The sequence below is a fragment of the Ceratotherium simum genome, chromosome 22 (assembly GCF_057802395.1).
Source record: "Ceratotherium simum simum isolate JZ-2026a chromosome 22, ASM5780239v1, whole genome shotgun sequence".
In the NCBI taxonomy this organism is placed as follows: Eukaryota; Metazoa; Chordata; class Mammalia; order Perissodactyla; family Rhinocerotidae; genus Ceratotherium; species Ceratotherium simum.
The window spans coordinates 6,435,422-6,460,434 of NC_141921.1; the positions used below are offsets into that span (position 1 = coordinate 6,435,422).

A 25,013-nucleotide genomic window follows, 5' to 3' on the forward strand; every position below is an offset into this window, starting at 1 on the left:
TCATTTACAATATGGCCCCTATTAAGGTCCATAAAAGGAATTTAATTTGTAGGTAATTGCTCAGAAAAGCTTTACTTCCCCCTGAGGATATGGAATGTTTTTTCCCCCTTATACAGAAAGAGAACCATGTAGCTGATTATTTGCAGCCCAGCCACAAAAAAGTATATGAATCACTATGTATGGCCTACGTATCTATATTCTACTATTTTCCCTCCAATCTTTAATTTTTTTTCAAATTATTTTTCCTTGGTCTTGACTTTTAATTAAAAAAATTTTAATTTATATTTTACTATTAAAGTGCTTCTTGTGCAATGTTTCAAGTCATTTATGGAATGAGTTTATATTAATAAATAATTGACAGAGTTCTATCACAACCATCAAAAAAGAATGATATGGAACCTGATCTAAATGCTTTGCTTCTCCACAGACCATGGGTGCTGATAGCAATGTCTTTTTTTTTTTAAAGATTTTATTTATTTATTTTTCCCCCCCAAAGCCCCAGTAGATACTTGTATGTCATAGCTGTACATCCTTCTAGTTGCTGTATGTGGGATGTGGCCTCAGCATGGCCGGAGAAGCGGTGTGCCGGTGCGCGCCCAGGATCCGAACCTGGGCCGCCAGCAGCGGAGCGCACACACTTAACCACTAAGCCACGGGGCCGGCCCGAGAGCAATGTCTTAAACAATGGAATTTTGTGGGGATGAGGACTGGGCACTGGAACGTACTATGAACATTGGATCTCCTTAAGACCTTGTGCTCAAATGGACTCACTGTAGGCTCCTAATCTTTATATTCCATGAGGTTAAAACAGTGTAAGTCTCATTCACCACTGTCATTCAGTAGCTAGTACTGTCAAGTTCATGCCAAAAGAATAAATTTATTTTATAACCTAATATTCTCTAAATTGTAATTTTTAAAGTCCATGTCCTTAAAAATCACTTCAATGCACAATTTAGAAATGGCTTTCCTTTGTAAGGGGAATTTCTCCTGACAAAGAAAAAACATAGTTCTCTTTTTGGTACATACGATTTTTGCTGCAGACATGTTGCATAGCCCAAACTGCCCATAGCTGGACTCCTGGTGTTGCAAAACAGCCAAGTAACGGGAAAAATGGATTAAAGGACCTAAGGGTCAAAAGAAAAGAATAAAAGTTACATCCTATACTTAGTGTTATTTCCTAATGCAATGATTCCATTCTAGAAATTACATCCTACTATTTTAAACCAATATAAAAAAGCTATAGAACATATTTTCTTTGTCTTAGCCATTTGAAAAAGGATCACATTCAGACAAAAGTCCTGGTACAGAAGACAGAAGGTGATCAGAACATGGTACTAACAGAAACAAGTATTTTTTTCAAAAGTACTTTTTTGGTCTTGAAGATACACATTTGAAGAATAGCAGACCTTGGTTTGAAAACTTAGAAAAGGAGAAGTTAGTTGATAACTAACTGGTAGAACACCATGAAGGAGTCTAGAGTTAGTCTTTCTATTTCTACTGGTCTTCTGCCCCAAAACGGATAGAATGTAAGTTGGGGAAATCAAAAATGTTGGCAGCATCAGCATTTATGAAGTAGACAACAAAAATAAGTTGTAATAATATTTATGCAGCAATCTGGAATACTTCATATAACTAATAACTTAGCTATCAAGTCACCATATTGTCATAAACAGAGTTAGGCATCCAGCACGCACTTTAATAAATTATTACAAACTGTTTCCCCAAACTAATCCGGTGCTACTGCTGGTTCTTTCAATGTGTCATCTTGTTTTAGCCCTCCCCGCATTAATACATTGTTTCTCTTTCTAAAATCTTCTGCCCCTACTTAATTCTCTCTCAAAACAGCTCACAGTCCACTTCCTCTGGATTTTCCAGTGCAGATTTAAGTACTCTCCTCTTTAATTTCATAGCACTCTATATACATAAATAGTACAATAGTGAATTATATGTGATTCACATTTGGTCTCTCTCACTAGGCTGTAAGGTTCTTGTATGCAGGCACCACATCTTACTCATCTTTGAATTTCAAGAGTATAAAAGAAGTCTCTGGCACTTGTTGTCAAGAAATGTGGAATGAAGGAAGGACTGATGAATGATAGGTAGCACAAAAAAGTAAAAACACTTTGCTTCTTTTAAAGCCAATTTGAAGATAGGTGCCTAAAGGAAAAACTATACACCTAGTGGGAATGATCTCTAGGCAAGCAAAATGACTAGATTACTGGCTTAACATTAATTATCTTGCTAATTACCTGTATGCTACCATCTCACACTCTGGAGTTGGCCATTTCAAAATAGCTGAATGCTGCAAGACATAAGACACAATAAAGGATTAAATATTAATTTAGCACTACATTATTGCATTATTAGGCTGTGATAGTTTAACCACTATGAATGTTCTTTATATGCTTCCAGAAAACACAAAATAACCCTACCAGATCATCCAGAAGAGAATTTCTCTGGCTACGGCTCAATGTCCAAGCTTGTTCACCTCTAGATATTAAATGGGCAATAATTCCAGCTGCAAAGTAACTGACTTCCACTTCAACACTATGTAGAAGGCTACTGATGTGGTCTATAAAATCCTTCCACATTAATTCAGAATGCAATTCTTGTACTTCAGCTATATTGTTCTGGAAAAAAAGAAGATAAAAAAATTAAAGTAACATGTATAGTAAATGGCTAAATGATCCTTAGCATTCTAAGAAAGAGCAGAGACTGCAATGATTTAAACACGTAGCTGCATATGGACAAAGGTGAAGACTGTTGCTATGTTAACACAGTGGGATTATGGGTGATTTTTTCCTCTCCTCCCCAAACAATAAAATAAAGAAACAGTTCCTTTTCAGGCAAAACGGTGAACTAGATAACCTAAAAATTTACTGCTATAAAATATCTATAAGTGCTGGGTGAAAAACAGCTAACAACTTTTAAATATGTAACTTTACTTGCTGGGATAAAAAGCAAACAGGGAACCAAACTAGAGCAGTAATGGGCCATCACTGATCTGCAGGCGCAAGAAAACTGGGTTTAGTAGGCATGCAAGAGCAGAAGGTAAGGGCTAGAAATTGGAACTAAGACTTCGTATGCAAGGTAAGGACTTTCAAAGCGTTAAACGTCAATAAAAGAGACATGATACATGAAATAGATACATGAAAAAGAAGCTTATTGTAATCTGGGCTCTGGCCTAAAGGTAAAAGTTTTCCCTTGTAATTTATAACCAAGGGCCTGCTCTCATGCAAGACTACAGTTCAAATTTATACCATCTGTGTGGTCTGGAGAAACTCCAAGCTGAAAAGCAACAGCAAGAGAGGTAGGAGGAAAACCAGAAAAGTTTGGTATCTAGAAAGCAGAGAGGGGTGAGTGTATCAAAAGACACAAGGATTAGCCATTCTGAATAACGTGGAGAGCCTAAGTAAGATGAAGACAAAAAAGCATCCATTTGTTTGAGCAATATGCTGATCTCATGTCTTAGAAATTTCATAGCCTTAGACCTCCACTGAATGCCCAAGTTTGCCTGCCGGCCTACAGAAGGTAGGTGTTTTATCTAGTAGGCTTCCCTATTTATTCTATAATAAATGAAAATGAAAGGCATCATATCCAAATATATTCTCTGTAATAACCGACAAATTTTCTTCTCCAAAGGGTAGAAGAGACAAGTTTAACTACACTCACTAATAATCTTGTATTTTTCCATCAGCATCAATGATTAATCAAGGTCTCCTATGCCCCTCTCTAATCTCACATATTTAAACAAGAAAAGGCATTTCATGTTCATTTTTTATACTCTATTTATATTTTTTACACAGCATGTATCATTTTTATAGTGACAAAAAAAGAAAGGAAACATATACCATTTAAAACTAAAAAAAAAACATAGTCCTCCATTTCCTCCAGGCTTGGGGAATCTTGGTAGAAAGAAATACAAAGATCCTCTGAGAAGGACACACCTTGAACTCAAAGCCCACAGAAGATGACACATCACAATGCTAAATTACAATTCACAGTGAAAACAATCAATAATGAGTGAGAATCATCGAACAATAGTGGATAAGATCCCCCAAGAACCTCATATAATACAACTACAAGATGGTTAACTGATAAAAAAAGTAAATACACACAAACAAGAAAACGCAAAGACACCACTATTGAAACAAAAAACAAAAAGGAAAGATTTAGAATAGAACATCAAAAGAATTATGGCCATGGGGCTGGCCCGGTGGCGTAGCAGTTAACTGCGCGCACTCCACTTTGGCAGCCCGGGGCTCACAGGTTCGGATCCTGGGTGCGCACCGACGCACTGCTTGTCAAGCCATGCTGTGGCAGCATCCCATATAAAGTAGAGGAAGATGGGCACAGATGTTAGCCCAGGGCCAATCTTCCTCAGCAAAAAGAGGAGGATTGGCATCAGATGTTAGTTCAGGGCTAATCTTCCTCACACACACACACAAAAAAAAGAATTATGGCCATTCTTTCCTGCTATAAACAAGTTACCAGAAAGCAAGACAAAATATATGAAAGAACTGGTTTCAGACAGTGGGTAACAGGCTACACAGGAATGTGATCCCTGAGAAAAGGTATTCAAATGTGACAGTTTCCAGACTGCTGGGCACGTAAGGGGAACCTAAAGAGAAAGAATCTTGCAGTTTTGCTGAGTTGAAGAAACAGAGATCAGAGTTTAGGGTGGCCAAGGCAGCAAAAATTTGTAGAACAGAGTACTGAAACGGAAGAAGCTCGAGAGAGAGAAAAAGAGAGAAAAACACCTACAGAGGGATCCCCTCAAATCTTTGGTTCAGTATTGATACGGGGTGAAACTCCATGAGGCTATGGAAAGAATCACCAGAAAGCAGTACATGAACAAATCCCAAAGTCACACAGGATTAGGAACAGTTCACAAGTGAAGAAATCTCATAATAAACAAAACAATGGATAGTAGTGGGGCTAAATTACATATCAGTCCTAGAGTAAAGACTGATCTGAAGCCACTCTAACAAAGCAAAAAAATAAGCTTTGAAAGGAACAACTTGATCCGTAAGCAGCTTAACTGTATGTCAGACAAACCCAAGACTGTTTAAAGGAAAACAATAAAATCCAGCAATCAGCAATGTAAATTTCACAATGACTGTCATCCAATCAAAAATTACCAGGCATAGAGAGCCAGCCCTGATGGCCTAGTGGTTAAAGTTCCATGTTCACCGCTTCGGTGGCCCAGGTTTGCTTCCCGGGCGCGGAACCACACCACCCATCTGTCAGTTGACATGGTGGCAGCAGCTCACATAGAAGAACTAGAACAACTTACAACTAGGATATACAACCATGTACTGGGGCTTTGGGGAGGGGGAAAAAAAAACAAAAGAAGATTGACAACAGATATTAGCTCAGGCTGAATCTTTCCCTGCAAAAAAAAAAAATGAAAAAATTACCAGGCACACAAAGATGAGGAAAATATGACCCATAACCAGGAGATAAATCAGTCAACAAAAATGGATGCAGAAATGACAGAGATAATAGAGTTAGCAGACATAGACTTAAATCAAATACTATAAATGTTATAACTATGATTCAAGATGAAAGGAAAACATAAGCTGAAGGAGAGAAAATGAAGATATAAAAAAGATCTAAATGTAACTTGTAGAAATAAAAAAAATACATATATCTGAAATGAAAAATATACTGGATGAGATTAAAAGCAGATGAGATGCTGCAGGAAAAAAAAAATCAGTGAACTAAAAAACATAGCAATAGAAAACATCCAAGTCAAAGCACAGAAAGAAAGGAAAAAAAAAAACTGCGAAAAAAGTCAATAGGTACTTCTGTGACCTGTGAGATAATATCAAGCAATCTAACATATTTGTCATTAGAGTCCCAGAAAGAGAGGACACGAGAAAGGGTACAGAAAAAAATATTTGAAGAAATAATGGCTAAAATTTTTCCAAATTTGATGGAAATTATAAACCTAAAAACCCAACAGAAAAAAATACCCACAGGCCAGCAAAAATATATCTTTTGAAAACGAAAGCAAAATAAGACTTTTTCACGCAAACAAAACCTGAGGGAAAATTCATTGCCAGCATACCTACACTAAAAGAAATTTTTAAAAAACTGAGTAATATGGGAAATATGTGAGTAAATATAAAAGACAAATTTCTCATTTTTAAATCTATCTAACGGAAGATTGATGAGGACTCCTGCTTCTAGCAAAGATGGAGTAAAAGGGGCCAGATTTACTCTCCTATCTGAAACAACTGAAAAAACACAAACATGAAACAACAGTTTTCAAGATACTGGACATCAGGTAATAAAGGACAGTGACCTGTAAAGATGGAAAGCAAACAAGATAACATACTGCCTTGGAGAGTTTTCAGGCTATGGCACAGGGATACAGAACTGAAGCAGAGCCCAGCGGACTCACGGAGCTGAAGAGATGGAGCTGCGAGTCCAGGGAGACCACAGCAACTCATAGGACAGAATACCAGAGAGAAGAGAACTGCACAGAGGGCGATCCAGAGAGCTGCAGAGAGTACCAATCTATCCAGCAGAGTACTGATCAGAGCACAACTGTGAGGAAACTATTTGAGGGCAGGAAAGGAACCATCAAAAAAGAGTAGAGAGAAGTTCCCAGCACTCACACAGGGCCGGGAATAGTGCTTGTTCTTACCATCCAGTCTGGAAAAACTCTTCATTCTCAGAGCATTGGGTAGAGTACTCAGGAAGGTCTTGTCTCAGTAGTACAGAATAATTAGCCCTAGCCTGAGCACTGCTCTGAACCCTCCTAATAAATCATAAAAGCAAAATCCAAAATGATTAAACTGTTTAAAAGTTAATTACATCCCATAACAAAGTTCAAGAATATTTTATAGGAAAACAAAAATATCCAGCACCCAACAAGGTAAATTTCACAGTATCTGGCATCCAGTCAAAAACTACCAGGCATGCAAAGTGGCAGGAAAACACAACTCAGAATGAGGAGAACAATGTATCATTTGAATTTGAATAGATGTTAAAATTAGCAAAGAAGGACAGTAAAACAGTTATTACAAATATATTTCATATGTTCAAAAAGTAGAAACATGGAAGACATGAAAAAACACAAATTGAACTTCCAGAGAAGAAAACAACATCTAAGAAGAAAAATATACTAGATGGGATTAACAGCAGATTAGACATTGCAGAAGAAACTTAATTAGAAGGCATAACAATGGAAACTATCCAAACTGAAACATACATAAAACAAGAATAAAGAAAATTAAAAGAGCACCAATGAGCTGTGGGACAATTTCAAGCAACTTAATATATGAGAAACTGGAGTCTCCAAAGGGCTCCAATGGGTTGGGGGCAAGGGGAGTGGTGTAAAATATTTTTTTGAAGAAATCATGGCCAAAAACTTTTCAAATGATGAAAACTATAAACCTATAGATCCAAGAAGCTCAATGAATCCCAAATACAGGAAACATGAAGTAAATTACATCAAGATACATCATAATCAAATTACTCAAAATCATTGCTAATCTTAAATCCAGGGGATTTAAGCAGCCAGGGGAAAAAAATCATGTACATACAGAGCAACAAAGATAATGATGACATCAGATTTCTCATTGGAAAGATGCAAGTCAGGAAAAGGCTAATCAACATCTTTAAAGTACAGTCAACCTAGAATTCTTTTTTTGTGTGTGAGGAAGATCAGCCCTGAGCTAACATCTGTTGCCAATCCTCTTCTTTTTGCTGAGGAAGACCGGCCCTGGGCTAACATCCATGCCCATCTTCCTCTATTTTATATGGGATGCCACCACAGCATGGCTTGACAAGCGGTGCATCAGTGCGAGCCCAGGATCTGAACCTGCTGCAGCGGAGCACATGCACTTAACTGCTGCACCACCAGGCCGGCCCCTCAACCTAGAATTCTATACCTGGCAAAAAACACCTTTCAAAAAAAAAAAAGGTTAAATGAAGATGTTTGCAGACATATAAAAGCTGAAGAATTCATCAGCAGACCCACACTACACGAAACGTTAAAGGATGTCTTTTAGGCAGAAGGAAAATGACACCAGATGGAAATCTGGATCTACACAAAGGAAAGAAGAGCATCAGAAATAGTAACTAAGAAATAGTAACTATTTGGGTAAACATATAAGTTTTTAAAAATTATTTAAATATCCTTAAAAGATAATCGACATTTTAAACAAAAATGACAATGTTTGTGTGGTTTATAACATATGTAAAACTAAAATGCATGACAATAATAGCATAAAAGAGAGAAGATCAGAAATGGAGGTCTACTATTATAAGGTTCTTACACTATATATGAAATTGTATAAAGTCACTTAAAGGTAAACTGTGATTCAAGATGTATACTATAAACCCAAAGCAATCATTAACATAACAAAGCAAAGAGTAATATCTAATAAACCAAGAAAAGAGATCAAATGGAATAATAAAAAAATACTCAATTAAACCAAAAGAAGGTAGAAAAGGAAGAAAAAACAAAGAGATGGGACAAACAGAAAAATACCAACTTGATGAATTCAAATCTAACCATATTAATAATCACATTAAATGTAAATGATCCAAATAGCCCAAATAAAAAGCAGAGATTATCAGGATTGAATAAAAAAGCAAGATGCAAAGTATATGCTGTCCACAAGAAACACACTTTGAATATAAAGACAAATATAGGTTAAAAGTAAAAGGATGGAAAAATATAAACCATGTTAACATTAGACAAAAGAAAACTGGAATGGCTATATTAATATGAGACAAAGGAGATTTCAAAGTAAAGAATATTACCAGGGATAAAGGTCATTTCATAATGATGAAGGTGTCAATTAATCAAGAGGGCATAACAATTCTGTTTATGAACCTAATAATAGAGCTTTAAAATACACGAGGCAAAAATTGATAGAACTGTAAGGAGAAATAGACAAATCAACAATTATAGTTGGAGATTTCAAACCCCTACAAATAATTGCTAGAACAAATTGGCAGAAAATCAGTAAGGATATGGTAGACTTGAACAATATCAATTGACTAGACTTAATTAACATTTATAGAACACTATATCCAACAATGGCAGATTACACATTCTTCTCAAGTGCACATGGAACATTTACCAGGACAGACCATATTCTGGGCCATACAAAAGTCATAATAAATTTAAAAGGACTTAAATCAAACAAAGTATGTTCCCTGACTAGAAAAAATTAAATCAGAATCAATATCTCAAACTAAACTATTGAAAAAAACTTCAATCACAAAGTAATGGAGAAAAATACGGAAGGAAGCACATGAGGTTGTATTAATATTAATTACGTTGTGCAGATGAAACTGATGTAAGGTTGAGGACAGAGTTTTTGTGTTTTTTTTTGTGATGACTTTTTTTTTTTTTAATTTTTTTTTATTGTGAAATTTTTGTTGTACATTATTGGTTATCAGTCACCACATAAGTGCATCCCTCCACCCCTTGTGCCCACCCCTTACCCCCCTAGCCCCCGGCAACCACCAAACAGTTCTATCTGGGGACAGAGTTTTAAACTTTTTAAATACATTTTTGCACTGTTTCACTAGTTATAATAAGCACGTATTTTTTTTGAAATTTAGGAAAAAAAAAAACATTTTTAAAGCACTATGAGATATCTCTGAATCCTTAAAATAAATTCCCCTCTTCTTCTAATGACTTAAGCCAACTTCTGTATCTAATAATCCTATGAACTCTGAATAAAACAATCAAATACTGTAATTTATTTAATACTTCCCCACTACTAGGTATTTAGGTCATTTTACATTTTCTACTTTATATAACTAAAGGTATAGTGAATAGACAGGTCCTCCTGAAATGCCAGCCCTCAGCTTTCCCAAAATCCATCTCTCATTGCTCAGTATCTCATACTCTTGCATCTGGAAAGCAAACACTAATCTATTTTTTTTTTACTCACTAATCTAATTTATGCCTCCTATGATCTCATTCCTCCAGAGCAGAGGTCTGCTCTAAAATGGCTTTTAACAAGTAGTAGTAGGCACTTTGCCTGTTGCAGTGGTTAAAGGTGATAAAACATTTGATCCTTCATCTTTGCCTCAAAATCCTAAAGAGCTCATTTTAATCTATATCTAATATATTTATGGAATATCTTATTTGTTAAGCAGTCTTTTAAGTAGTAATTATTAATTACCAAACATAGTATCTAAGAACACTTGTAGGTTAGCAATATGTTTTAATGAGATCTTTCTTTTCTGATTATAAAAATAAAACATGCAGGGCTGGCCTGGTGGTGTAGTGGTTAAGTTCACGTGCTCTACTTTAGTGGCCCCAGGATTCACAGATTTGGATCCTGGGCGCGGACTGACGCACCACTTGTCAAGCCATGCTGTGGGAGCGTCCCACATAAAGTAGAGGAAGATGGGCACGGATGTTAGCCCAGGGCCAATCTTCCTCACCAAAAAGAGGAGGATTGGCAACAGATGTTAGCTCAGGGGTAATCTTCCTCACCAAAAAAAAAAAAAAAAACATGCTCACAGTGAAGCTTTGTACTATACCAAAAAATATAAAGAAAAGTATGTAATTTGTATTTTTCCTTCTAATGTGGTGAAAATCTTAATATGTATATATAGTTTTATAGCCTGCTTTTTCACTTAATTATACTGTGTATATATATATGTATTTTTTAATATATATATATGTATTTTTTAATATATATATATATATATATGTATTTTTTGTGTGTGAGGAAGATTAGCCCTGAGCTAACACCTGTTGCCAATCCTCCTCTTTTTCCTGAGGAAGATTGGCCCTAGACTAACATCCATGCAGATCTTCCTCTGCTTTATATGGGATGCTGCCACAGCATGGCTTGACAAGCGGTGCATCGGTCTATGCCTGGGATCCGAACCAGTGAACCCTCGGCCGCTGAAGCAGAGCACACAAACTTAACCCCTATGCCACCGGGCTGGCCTTGTATATATTTTCTAATGTCATTAAGTGTTTATAAATAGAGTAACAACTTTCAATGTATTACCTCAGATGGAAAATAATTACAGCTTGGAATTTAGCAGGAAATGCTTTTATCTTACCAAAAGTCCTAGGACTTTCTGTTGAATGGATGACTCGGTTGGGAAAGACTGTAAAAGGAAAGAGAAACCTATAACCATCTAAAGAACCAAATATAATAAATAAATGCTTAAATCAATCAATGTCAAAACTGTAGGCTAAATTTCCATTCTAACCTCTAGAACCCTCATGAAGAGTTCTAACCCTTGGTTTTCAATAAAGTGTCTGCAAGTGGTTGGCGATTCATCTGTGAGGTTCCAAAGTGCACTCAAAGTAAACTTCAAAGTAGTGTCCACTGAATTTTGATTGGTTTTCTGCTTCACTATTTGAAGAAGTTGCTGAAAGAAGGAAAACAGAATTAATTTCTCATTATCGAATGGTTATTACAATTAGTGCTAATAACTATAAGTCCATGAAGATTAGTCTCATGAAAACATTTCCTATAAAGGTTTTTATAAGTACAACAAACAGCCTCTTGGATCAGATTTTTCTAAGAAAAAAGTATAAAATCTTCACACATATTTCTGTATTATTCTGATCATACCTATAATTTAATTGCCTGTAAATAAAATGAAAAGCAAAATGATTAAAGCTTAGGACTGACTGGCTTACCCAATTGGTCACAACATACACTCATTTTAGGTCCTGGGATAAAAATGGTGGAGGGGGAGAAAGGGGAATGAAGCTAATATTTATTAAGCATCAGCAAATTATATCCTATATTGTAGTATTGTTATTCTCATTTTTCAGGAGAGGAAATTTTGAGTCTAAGAAATATTAAGTAATTTGATCATAGTTAACTTAGTAAGATAAAGTAAGAATTGGAAGTCTTATTCTATCTAACTCCAAGTTTTCCTTAAGAAAAAAAGAAAGGACAAACTACACACAATAGTAAGAGAATTAAAGTCTATATTGGATTTAAATAAGATACAGCTTTGAAATTCCATTTGTAAATTATTTCTATCATACCTTTAACCTAAGAAATTTAAGTTTGAAAGATAAATGTTTTAAGACCTACATAAGGCATCCATAATTTCATTTTTAGATTACACTTTTGGATGTAAAAGGGAGCTCTACTAAAATATATACAAGAAAACATTAATGAACACTATTACTTACAGATACATACAATTCAGGAAAAAATGTTAAGAAACACAAACACCTAGGTGCAATTATGTAACTTAACAGCATAGTGGCTAAGATTGTGTGGCACTAGAATCAGGCTACCTGAACTTAAATTTAATCTCTGCATCTAACTTCATAATCTTGTTTGCCAATTTAACTCTTGTTTCCCCATCTGTAAATTGCAGGTGATAATTAAGAACTAAAAAAAGAAAAAAAAAAAAGGTAGCTATCATCATCATTACTACTACGACTACCAAATCCTGCTTAAACTAAGCTTAATTTTCCCCTAAAGCATACGAGTGGACTACTTCCTTAAAATCTCTGAATATATCCCCAGCCAAAATTACTGAAACACATATCTAGCAATAAAAAGTCATATTTAAAACTACAATATCATTCCTGAAAATAGTGAAAATAAATAAAATCAGCATCCCTTTCTATTCATCTAACATATACTGTATTTTGTGCTAGGCACTTAGCATATATTCCTTTAATTAGTCGTTTTTTCCTTTTCATTTAATCTTTTTTTTTTTGAGGAAGATTGGCCCTGCACTAACATCTGTTGCCAATCTTCCTCTTTCTCTTTTTTCTCCTCAAAGCCCCAGTATATAGTTGTGTATCATAGTTGTGGGGTTGCAGCTCTTTTACATGGGACATCATCTCAGCATAGCTTGATGAGTGGGGAGTAGGTCTGCGCCCAGGATCTGAACTGGCAAACCCTGGGCCGACAAAGCAGAACATGTGAACCTAACTGCTAGGCCACTGGGCTGGCCCCTTCATTTAGTCTTCATAATAATGGTATGAAGTATTTTTTACCACTCCTAAGAAAATTTATGTGGGCCGGCCTGGTGGCCGGCCCACATAAATTTTGCGTGCTCTGCTTTGGTGGCCCAGGTTCGGTTCCTGGATGCCGACCTACGCGCCACTTCTCAAGCCACGCTGTGGCAGGCGTCCCACATAGAAAGTAGAGGAGGATGGGTATGGATGTTAGCCCAGGGCCAATCTTCCTCAGCAAAAAAAGAGGAGGATTGGTAACAGATGTTAGCTCAGGGCTAATCTTCCTCACTAAAAAAAAAAGAAAATTTATGTGACTTGCCCCAAATTACACAGCTAGTAAGTGACAGAAGTGGGAATAATCCCAGATATGTCGATGCAGAATTTCTACTCTTTACATTATACCACCACAGCCTTCTCTCTTCATTATTTTTTTCATTCATATCTCTATTATTATACTTATTAGATTGTATACTTATTAGATTGTATTAGATTATCTACATAGCTATTTTCTCTACTATACTGTGAATTTCTTTTTTTGGTTTGTTTTTTTGAGGAAGATCAGCCCTGAGCTAACATCTGATGCCAATCCTCTTCTTTTTGCTGAAGAAGATTGGCCCTGGGCTAAGATCCGTACCCGTCTTCCTCTACTTTATATGGGATGCCATCACAGCATGGCTTAACGAGCAGTGTGTCAGTGCATGCCAGGATCCAAACCTGCGAACCCCGGGCCGCCAAAGCAGAGTGCGCGCACTTAACCACTATGCCACTGGGCCGGCCCCCTGTACTGTGAATTTCTTATGGACAGGAATTATAGACATAATTCAGTGTGAATCCCTGACATCCAGTAAGGTGGTAGGTGCCTGATGAGTATTCTATACACATTTATCAAATGACTGACTTCTCATTACATGCATAATTTGTAAGTCATAGAAAAAGGGAGTCTCTCATTTGACTTTTCCATCTACTATTAATGTTAAAACACCTCATGCCAGGATTGTAACAGGAAGCTCCCAAGTGGACTTTTTGCCTCCAGTCCTCCCTAAGACACTGCTAATATTTATTCTCTTTAAAGCTTTTTTGGTGTTTTTGCTTGAGGAAGATTAGCCCTGAGCTAACATCTGTGCCAATCTTCCTCTATTTTGTATGTGGGTCGCCACCACAGCATGGTTGACAAGTGGTGTAGGTCTGCACCCAGGAACCGAATCCTCGAACCCGGGCTGCCAAAGTGGAGCGTGTCGAACTTGACCACTACGCTATGGGGCCAGCCCTGTTTAAAGCTTGTTAACTTTTCCACTATTATTTCCTCAACTGAGTGTAAGCAAGCAAAATCATATATCAGCTATTTAAATTATTTTCTTCCCCAAAGCATCTAGCATAATCTTAAGCCTATAATATTGTCTCTACATTTTCTTTATAAATAACAAAATCACAGAATTTTAGAGCTAGATAGGATCTTAAGGCTTATTTAGGCCCCTATGCTTCAGGTAATCTGTCTAAATTTACAAAGTGAGGGGCCAGCCCAGTGGCACAAGAGGTTAAGTTTGCGCGCTCCGCTGCAGCGGCCCAGGGTTCGCCGGTTCGGATCCCGGGCGCACACCGATGCACTGCTTGGCAAGCCATGCTGTGGCGGCGTCCCATATAAAGTGGAGGAAGATGGGCATGGATGTTAGCCCAGGGCCCATCTTCCTCAGCAAAAAAAAAAAAAAAAAAAGGAGGAGGATTGGCAGATGTTAGCTCAGGGCTGATCTCCTCACAAAAAATAATAAAATAAAATAAATTCACAAAGTGAGTTTACAAGTAAGATCCTAGGTCATCTGACTCCTAGTTCAGGGATTTTTCCATCTATAGTAAGGAATAAAGCTGTCTCTATGAAAAGAAATGAATACACCCATTTATAAGTAACAAAAACAATTTTTAAAATATAAAATGTCAGAAGATATACAACACTACCTATAAACAATAAAATAAAAATGTCTAGTGGTCTGCATAGAGGAGATAACAAACTTACCCTGACAATGAAGAGCTCAGCACCAAGCTGTGCAGTTTGTTCTGTAGAAAGCTGCAAGCAAGTGGAAGACAAAGTAAATGCCCAAGAACTCACTAGTGTGAGTTAACATCATTCACTGTTACAGACTCCAAAGGTCAGACTAAAATCTCCGATCAACTTGGAATTCTCCAATATTGAATGCAGCTTGAATAAGCAGGCCGGCAGAGAGGCTTACTAATCTTTCTGGCACACAGATTTTGGGAAAAATGGTAACTGTAATGGGAAACAGTTGCCTATTGAAAATTATTCAGCAAGAGTTTAGGTACCTTGGCAGCCAGGATGGAAATGATAGCAACTGCCATCCTTTGCATGTTTTGATCCTCATGGTTGCAGAGCCACTGCATGACAAGCTTGGCTGCCTCAAATCTGAAAACACACAAAGGGTTTCATGAATTAATCCTGCAGCCCCAGCTACGGTTTCAGAGTTCCAGCTGGCAATCAATGCTACAATTTAGGTGGGTGAGAAGGAAAGGGAAAATTCCTCTTAACTGATAAAGAATAACAATTACACTTAGTGTTTTGGAGATGGGTGCCTCATTATTAATTCTGACAACACTTTGTAAAGAAACAAGAGCTTGGAAAACATGGTCAACACTATCTGGCACTCATCTTCTAGAATCATAACATATTTCTAGTATATATTTCTATTCTATAGTGATTTTTATACTATAGTAATAATTTAAGTATTTTCTGGGCTCTTCACAGTATCTAGCACCATGGGAACATTCATCATTCAGAAACATTTACTGAGCCCCTGCTTTGTGCCAGACAGATATTGTTCTTGCTGCTGGAGACAGAATAGTGAACAAAACAGAAAAATATTGCTACTCTTATGCTCTAGTGGGGAAGACAGATAATAAATCAGATAAATAAGTAAAATATATGGTATGATTAGGTACTGACATATGCTAGAGAGAAAAAAATAAAGCAGGAAAAGAGAGGATATGAAATGTTGAAATTTTATGTAAGGTGACTAGGGAAGGCCTCACTGAGACTTTTGAAGAAGTCAGAAGCTAGCCATGTGGATATCTAGGGGAAAAGCATTCCAGGCAGAGGGAATGCGCAACACAATGACCCTTAAGTGGGAGTGTGCCTGGAGGTTTTGAGAAACAGCATGGAGGCAAGTGCAGCCAGAGCAGAGAGAACAGGGGAAAGAGTAGTACTAAGAGATGAGGTCAGAGGTAACAGGGGAGCTAGATCACATAGAGTCCTAGTGAAGAATCAGCTTTTACTCTGAATGAGATGGATCACCATGGAAGGATTCTGAGCAGAGATATGACAAGAACTGACATGTTTTTGATAGGATTATTATATCAGCTGTATTTAGAATAAACTTCAGCAGGGCAAAGACAGAAGCAAGGAGAGCAGTTCAGAGGCTACCACAATAATTCAAGAGAGAAATCACTTTTAGTCTAGCCCAAGTGGTAGAAATGGAAGTGAAGAGAAATGGTCGAATTCTGGATATATTTTGAAGATAGAGCTGGATTTGCCAAAAGATTGAATGTGGCATGTGAGATAAGGACAGAAATCAAGGCCAAGGAATATATCTGATTATCTTACCTATAACTTCATCTTTCAAGACTCAGCTCAAATATCACTTCCTTTGAGAAGCTTTACTTGACAAGTTTATCACTGCCTTCTCACTGCTCCTTTAGTACTTGTTTGTAACTCTGTCAGAGAGCCGTGATTATCTGCAGACTCACCTGAAACCCCTATTGGCCAGTGAGTTCCTTGAGGGAAGGGACCATATCCTATTTAGCCCTTTATGCCAAGAACCCAAGATAGTGCTTTACACACAGTTTAATACAAGTTGGCTGAATGATATAACTTATTTTATCATGTGAGGCAATGCAGTCAAGTTGTTAAGAACATAATACACTTTGAAGTCAGTGTGGATTAAAATATCTCCTCCACCACTTACTAACTTTGGGACCCTGGGCAAGTTCCTTAATCTCTCTGAACTTCAATTTTCTCATCTGTAAAATAATAAGATCTATTCCATAGGATTGTCCTGAGGATTAAATGATATCACATATAAAGCTTAAGACTTAGTACAGAACTTGGCACATACCAAGCATTTGATAAAGGTTAATTTTTACTAGTATTATTATTGACTTCCTCTATGCCTTTATTCATGCAGTTCCCACAACATGAAACAATTGGTTCAACCAGCTCTAATCTTCAAAGCAATATAGCATGGAGGTAAAATAGAGGCTCTGGAGTCAGTCTGGATTTAAATCTAAATTCTGCTACTTACTATCTTATCACCTTGAGCAAGTTACTAAATCTCTCTGTGCCTCTGTTTCCTCATCTGTAAAATGAAGATTACAAGAGTAACAATTTCACAGGACTGCTGTAAGGACTGAATAACCATATGTAAAACACTTAGCACAGTGCCTGGCAATAGCAAGTGCTTCACACATGTTAGTTGTTATCTTTATTATCTCAAATGCCATCACTAACATGAAATCTTTAATGATCACCAATCAGATGGAATCTTTCCCTCCTCGTTTAGGGGCCCAATGCCTTCTGTCATCCTCTTTTATCAGAAACTCTGTCTTCTATTTACTCATTCATTCATTCATCCATCCATCCATCCATTAAATACCCACTTAAGCACTAGAGACAAAGAAATTAACCAATCACAGTCTCTGACCACAAAGAAGCTCATTTCTAGCACAGTGCATTGGCTACCTCAGAGGTAGGCAAACTATAGCTTACCTATAGTGATTTTATAGCTGTGGGCCCAGCTGCCTGTTTTCTATAGTTTTATTAGAACATAGTTACCCCCATTTGTTCATATATTGTCTATGACTGCTTTGGAGGTACAATGACAGAATTAAGTAGTTGCAACAGAGACTCTATAACTCACAAGCCTAAAATATTTATTATCTGGCTCTTTAAGGAAAAGTTTGCCAGCCCCTGGGCTAGTTTACAATTTTCTTTAGGGGAGCAACTATGTCTCTCCTACCTATGACTTCATGTGATCAGTACAGACGCTCAACATTTATAAAATAAAATTAGTAATCTACATGAGATACATGTAGTTATATTTTTATCCAAACTATTTATTTCAAATAGTAAATAGAACACCTCATTCCTCAGCCATGCCAGATAACAGTGTACTGTTACCCAAATAAAAGTAAATCACAGTAAAACTTCTGCTTGAGAAATATACTTTTCATTACAACATACTTTTCTTTTTCAAAATACCATTATTAAAAAATTATATTTTAAAATAGTAAAATGAAAAATCACCTTTTTAGCTCCCAAATCATAACATCTCAGAAAACAAAAGAACCCTTTATACTTACTGGAATCCAGCCAATGGCCTCTTTTAACCTCTGCTTAAAAAGCTTCTGCTATCATTCAATAACAAATAACAATAAGAGGTATGATACAAAGGAAAGAACACTGGACCTAGAAGTAGAACACGGGAGTCTTTCTAGCCTTGCAGTTACTAGTCAAAATAGCATGGGCAAGACACTGAATCTCTGTATGCCTCAGTTTCTTCAGCCCACAATATTCTAAAAAATATATTTAGTGGATAGTCTAAAAACTATAATCAACATAAATTCTTAAGCAAAGGGCTACGTAAACAGGGGCCAATCTGCTATCACGAATGTCAAAGCACTAATTTTTTTTTTTTTTTGGTGAGGAAGATTGTCACTGAGCTAATATAAGTGCCAATCTCCTCCACTTTTTTGTATATGGGATGCCGCTACAGCATGGCTTGATGAGCGGTGTGTAGGTCCATGCCCAGGATCTGAACCTGTGACCCCCAGGCTGCCAAAGCAGAGTATGCAAACTTAACCACTAAGCCACTGGGCAGGCCCTCAAAGCACTAAATTAGAGAAAGTAGATTCAGCATTCTATAAAGCAACACAATCCCACCCACTTGAGTAATTGTACACCAGGGATATCTAACTGGTAAGAATTGACCCAAGACAGATTTTGCCCCATTTTAAATTCTAGGGCTATCACTTGCCTGTTAAATGGAACATCTTGAAGGATCCGGTCACTGCAAAGTGAAAGGAGGCAATTCTTCTGTAACTAAAGAACCAAAGGGAGAAAAGAAAAATCTTGAATAAAATATTGCTTTGTTATTTTTTAACCAGGGATAGCCTCTATAAAAAAGGGAAGACTGATGAAACACCACTTATTTCTTACAACCTTTATTCTTCCCACCTACTGTTGAAAGAGTGACTTATTTTTTTTTTGCCTTTTCCATTAGATGAGAAATAGGATAATAAATAGGATAATTCCAGCTAATCTCCCTCCCTTCCAGTGGCCTTTGGATGGACGCTGCTTTGTCTTCTGTCCACCTGGCTTCCAGAGGCCATGAAAACCAAGGCCTAAAGTTCATCTAGTTTGGCAATTGCCCTCAATGAATGAAGCTGGCCTTAATAATCTACTCACCACTCTGAGTTGGCATTTTTACTTGGTTTTCAGCCTCTCAGTATTTTTTGCTAACTTGCCAACTCATTGCTAAATTTTAAGAGTTAAAAATATAATTCAAGCAGCATTTTTAGTTTTCATCCCGAGGATAGGACAGATTATGTAGTCTACCATACTGCTAGAAATGGAAAATCCATATCTTATTCATTTCTGTATCCCAGTACTTGACAGTGCCTGGCCCAGAACAGATGCTCTATGCCTGTTTGCTGAAATTATCACAAACTCAAGATCTGGGTGGAAGATGAGTTTATATGGCTTGCACTATTTCCCTCAACATTTGGATTTAAATACTTTTAAGCAGAGAATGCACTCTTTAGTTTTCTTCTTCTCTGTTCTCCTACACTCAGTCATACCACAAATTTATTATTTGACAGACTTCAAAGGCATTTGAATTTCCAGCCTTGGTCTACTAAATTGAACTGTATGGAGGTAGGAGACACTAAGAGGACTATTTGAATGGGAATTCCCACATGCTTACCTGCTGGTGATTGGGAAAATGTTCCATGGCTTTGAGCAGCAAATGGGTCACATCAGCCAGGAGTCGGACAGGCATTCCTGCAGCAAGATCCTGCTTGGTTAAGTTAAACACACAGGCGCTTGCAGCAAGCTGCACTGGCAAATTCATAGGGTGGTTTCTCATCCCAGTAACCACAAGCTGGAAAAAAATTAGTTCTCTTAAACCACCTTATAAATACAAGCCCTCTTCACATAGCAACATTACTTTTGTTGATCTATAATAATTTTTAAGATGTCTTAAGTATATTTTTTTTATCCTCATGTGCAAAGAGCCTACGACATAGCAGTTACTCATCAATATTTAGTTCCTGCCCACCTGGTCGAGGTAGGTATCAAGTTGTTCATGTCCAGAGATATTTCTGTCAGGCTAATGAATCTTTCTTATTCAGGTAACCTCATCTTTGTATTTCTTTCTTTCTTTTTTTTTTTTGGAGGAAGATCAGCCCTGAGCTAACATCCATGCCAATCCTCCTCTTTTTTTGCTGAGGAAGACCGGCCCTGAGCTAACATCTGTTGCCAATCCTCCTCCTTTTTTTCTCTTTTTCTCCCCAAAGCCCCAGTAGATAGTTGTATGTCCTAGTTGCACTTCCTTGTAGCTGCTGTATGTGGGATGCCGCCTCAGCATGGCCGGACAAGCGGTGTGTCGGTGTGCACCCAGGATCTGAACCCGGGCCGTCAGTAGCTGAGCGTGTGCACTTAACGGCTAGGCCACAGGGCCGGCCCCCTCATCTTTATATTTCTAAGAACTAGTACAGCGCCTGTTATATGCTAAGCACTAAATAAATTCTTACTGACTTGAATAGACTAAATCAGTGGCAAACTTCACTTTCAAATCCCAATATTCACTTCTTTGAGAATACCACTAAAGTTAGAGTACAATAAAATCCATTCACTTCCCTCAGGCCTAGATAACTACATCTCACTTTTCTTCTCTCCTCAAACTCCCAACAAAGCCTCCCCATTCCTATCAGCTGAAGACCTTGCTTCCAACTACACTGAGCAAATTGAAGCAATCAGAAAGGAACTTCAGATTCCTACTACCGCGTGTACTCCCTTACCAGCAAACACACAGGCATATGCTGCCTTCCTGTCTGTTACCATAAATGATCTTTTTGGGCTCCTCTCTAAAGGTAATCCCTCTACTTATATGCTAGATCCTTCCCTTCTTATCTACGCAAAGACACTGCTTCATCTGTTCTCCCCTCTCACTCCTACATCAATTTTTTATTTTGTACCAGATCATTCATATCAGCATACAAACAAGCTATATTTTCTTCCATCTTAAAAAAAAAAAACCCACTTTCTCAGCCAACTATCATCTTTTTGCTTTGCTCCACTTTGCAGCAAAATTCCTTGAAATAATTGCTTATATCATTTTCATTTCTCTCTGCATCATTCTCTGAATGAATGAATGAATGAATGAGTAAATATTTCAGATCAGGACTAGAGGTCTAGTCTTTTGTTGCTCAGGTTCACAGTAACCAAAACAACAACAAAAAAATGCATAAAGCAAGCGTGAATATCCTATGGTACGTATGGAAGGGGTGACAGGTGTTGGAGATAACATCTTAGGGACTGAAATGTTACTGGTGCCTATCCAAGCACCCCGTTCTCAAAATTTAAGATACCTGGGAGGTTAAGTCATTTCTGGTTCTGCTACTAACTCATTGTTACTTAACCTCACAGACCCTCAGTTACACAACCTGTAAAACAGAAGATAAAACTTATCTCTTGGGATTTTTGTGCCCACTCAATGAGGTACCAAATATAATATAGTCCTATATTCACTGGTTTTACAACTGAATGTGCATAAAGATTATCTTGGGAGATTATTAAAACGCAGATTCCTGTAACTCACCCAGCCCTATTAAATCTAAATTTCTTAGGTAGGGTTCACAAACATGCTTTTTAAAATAAGCAACGTTTCAGACTTCTGGTGGACAAAGGACCACATTCTGACAAACACTGCCCTAAGCAATCAACAAAATTAAGAATCTTCCTTTTTTTAAAACCCTTCAAAAGCTGTCTTGGTTAAAATGCCTTAACTGGGGAATAATACAGATTAGTTATGAAAGCACAGGAAGTTCATAAATGATATTGAAAAGTGCCTTCTGGAAATCCAATACTATATTTCTAAAAAGAGCCTATATGGAAGCAATACAAGATGAATACACAATGCAGTATCCTGATTCCAGTCATATACTTTTTCTGCTACACCTGGTGAGAAAAGATCACAATAGTCACACGTTTTAGGTAGTTAAATATGAACTAGAAAGCATTTATATCGCTTAATGAGACTACTATAAAACTTCAGTAACACTATGTAACTATCTTCTCTCTCTCTCATTTATGGCTAATAACAAAAATCACACATCATCAACCCTGTTACAAAGAAAAATCAGACTAAATGCAAATTTTCTTCACAAAATCCTCATCTATCCAGGGAGATAATTTCAAAATTTTTGTATCCAGTTTCTTATTCTTACCTTTAAAATTTCCGGCTTTGTTTTTTCCATCACATGAGTCAGGCTAAACAGGTGAAATAGAGCTTCCCGGACAAAGAATGCCCGTTCACTGTACCGCTTTAATGCTTCTGCAATCTGAGTTTCATTGGCTTCTCCAGACACCTTTGAACATAGCCAGAGATTAGCTTTTAGGTTTCCCTTCAACTTTCTACCTTTCTCTACCAAAACATCACTTCTATAGATGGCATCCAGGGTAGCTATGTAAGGCTTGAAACAAATGGGAATGATTACTTTCCAGTCCATCCAGAATAGTCATCCTGTGGAGGTATACATATGCTAAAGAGATGTATTTTAGATAGGCTCAGAGCCTACTATAAGCCTGTGGGTAAAATTTTATATACTGCACCTAAAACAAATCTCAAGATATTGAACACTATTTGTAAGGTCTTACTATGTGATTAGGCTCCTATTTGCTTCTTAAGGTAACCCTCTCCCCTAACTCACAATATTATAGCTACACTGGCCTTTTTCTCTGATCTTTCAATAAGCCACGCTCTTTCCCAGGGGAGGGTCATTATATGTAATATCCTCTCTGACTGAAATCTTCCTTTCTTTCTTTGCCGACTAATTTCTACTCATCCTTCCCAATTCAAGTTAAATGACACTTCTTTAAAGAGACCTTCCCTGACTCACCAATCTAAATCAGGTCCCCCTGAAAGATCTCCTTCATAGCTATCATCATAATCCCCTTCTAGACTGACCCATTCACCACTGTACCCCAACAGCTAGCATTATGTGCAGCTCAGAATAAGCACTCAGTAAGTATTCATCAAACAAATGTATTAATTAATTCCCCCAGATTTATCAAGCTCCCATTCAGCATTAAGAGGTTCTGTTCAAAATTAAGTCTATCTAGGAATTTCCCATTTACACAGGTTAATATACTTATCTTAAACTGTGGTTCATGTACCATTGGGTAACCAAATATATATAATGGGAAGTGGCTCTTAATAACAGTAATCCAACTAATAAGTGAAAAAGAAATTATTAGAATATCACCATGATCCCCAATGAATTAATGGAACTTGGTATTACGTGTCAAAAACTGCAAACACACAGAAAGAAAAACAACTAGACATTATGTACTTCTCTAATGAAACAGCACAACACCTAAGGGTCCTGCTGAAGGGATCAAACACGAGTCTGATTAAGCCTTCAAATCCAGCTACCAATTTGCACAAAATACAAAGAGAGAGAAATATGTACCATGAGTATACAATCAAGAAAATCCAGATTGAGGGAAACTTTACAAGTCAAAAGAGCTAGATTCTTTAATAGACAAATTATAAGGAAAAGAAACGGATGGAGACGGAACCTATAAATTAAAAGATATTCAAAAGAAATATAATTTTGAAAAATGGGCAAGATTAACTAAGTGCCTGGAGATAAACAGTTGGGTCATAAAACTATAAAGAAAAGCAAGGACATGATTATTATTAAAGTTAGGATAGAGCCAGCCCTGATGGCCTCGCAGTTAAAGTTCAGCGCCCTCCACTTGGGTGGCCTGGGTTCGGTTCCCCGGGCGTGGAATCACAACACTTGTCTGTCAGTAGCCATGTCGTGGTGGCAGCTCATATAGAAGAACTAGAAGGATTTACAACTATGTACTAGGGCTTTGGGGAGGAAAGAAAAGAAAAAAAAAGTTAGGATAGAGGTTACTTTTGTGGGGAAGGAAGGAGCTGTGACCAGGAAGGGTCACGTGGAAGAGCTTCAGGGTAGCTGACAGAGTTCTCTTTACTGTATTAACCTGAGTGATGGTTGCAAGTGTGTTTACCTTATTTTCAGTCATTAAGCTGTACATTTGTTATTTACGGTCTTTGTATCTTATTTTACAATAAGGTAAAAAAAATTTGCAAAAAAAACTGTCGTTCAGAGAAATATAATCTCATTAAGTTGGAAGACTGAGTCTTTTTTGGCAGTAGCATTATACAGGGTGACACAAAAATAAATACTTTAAAAATATATTACTCAGTAACTAGGTTTTATACTAACATATAGTATTCAGGTAGGAATACACAGCTTTGAGGAAATGAAGGGCTGCATCATGGCTGACATTTCAAACACTGAAGTGATATGCTACAAAGGTCTAATATGAATTATACTACAGTACAGATGTGTGCCATGTGACACAGGGCACATACTGAGCATTTGTAAGACTGTAGAAATAACAATGGAAATTTCTTTACAAAATGCTTTCTAAACTATGTGTAATACACATACATACCCACTGGTCTTGACTATGCATTCCCATATATAAGCAGTTATTGTGTAATAAAAATTTTCCAAGTGTTCAGTTCTTTTTAAATCACCTTGAACTTTTTCTTAGATTATCTTAGATTTGGAAAGACATTGAAATATTATGTGAAATAAAAAAGATTCTAAGATGGAAAATGTATAACAATGATCTCACTCAGATGTCATTTACCCACATTCACTTGATTCTAACAGCTTTATAATATCTTATATGAAATACAGCCTCAAGTTACCTTTGAATATAAAATTAAAAAACTTTTGTTGCTGGAATGTTAAA

At 37.0% G+C, this 25,013-nt stretch overlaps 1 protein-coding gene across 2 annotated transcripts in view; it reads right to left on the reverse strand.

Moving 5' to 3' along the window:
• The window catches only part of ZYG11B (zyg-11 family member B, cell cycle regulator), a 77,282-nt gene that overhangs the window by 15,414 nt on the left and 36,855 nt on the right, over nt 1–25,013 (reverse strand). For both annotated transcript variants that reach the window (XM_004438563.3, XM_087445921.1), the window contains exons 4-13: nt 22,445–22,585; nt 19,921–20,097; nt 18,973–19,037; nt 15,251–15,350; nt 14,946–14,996; nt 11,212–11,373; nt 11,059–11,106; nt 2,433–2,630; nt 2,250–2,302; nt 1,027–1,124 (exon numbers count right to left, since the gene is read on the reverse strand). In XM_004438563.3, the coding sequence (XP_004438620.1) occupies nt 1,027–1,124; nt 2,250–2,302; nt 2,433–2,630; nt 11,059–11,106; nt 11,212–11,373; nt 14,946–14,996; nt 15,251–15,350; nt 18,973–19,037; nt 19,921–20,097; nt 22,445–22,585 (1,093 nt within the window). The remainder of the gene's footprint in view (nt 1–1,026; nt 1,125–2,249; nt 2,303–2,432; nt 2,631–11,058; nt 11,107–11,211; nt 11,374–14,945; nt 14,997–15,250; nt 15,351–18,972; nt 19,038–19,920; nt 20,098–22,444; nt 22,586–25,013) is intronic.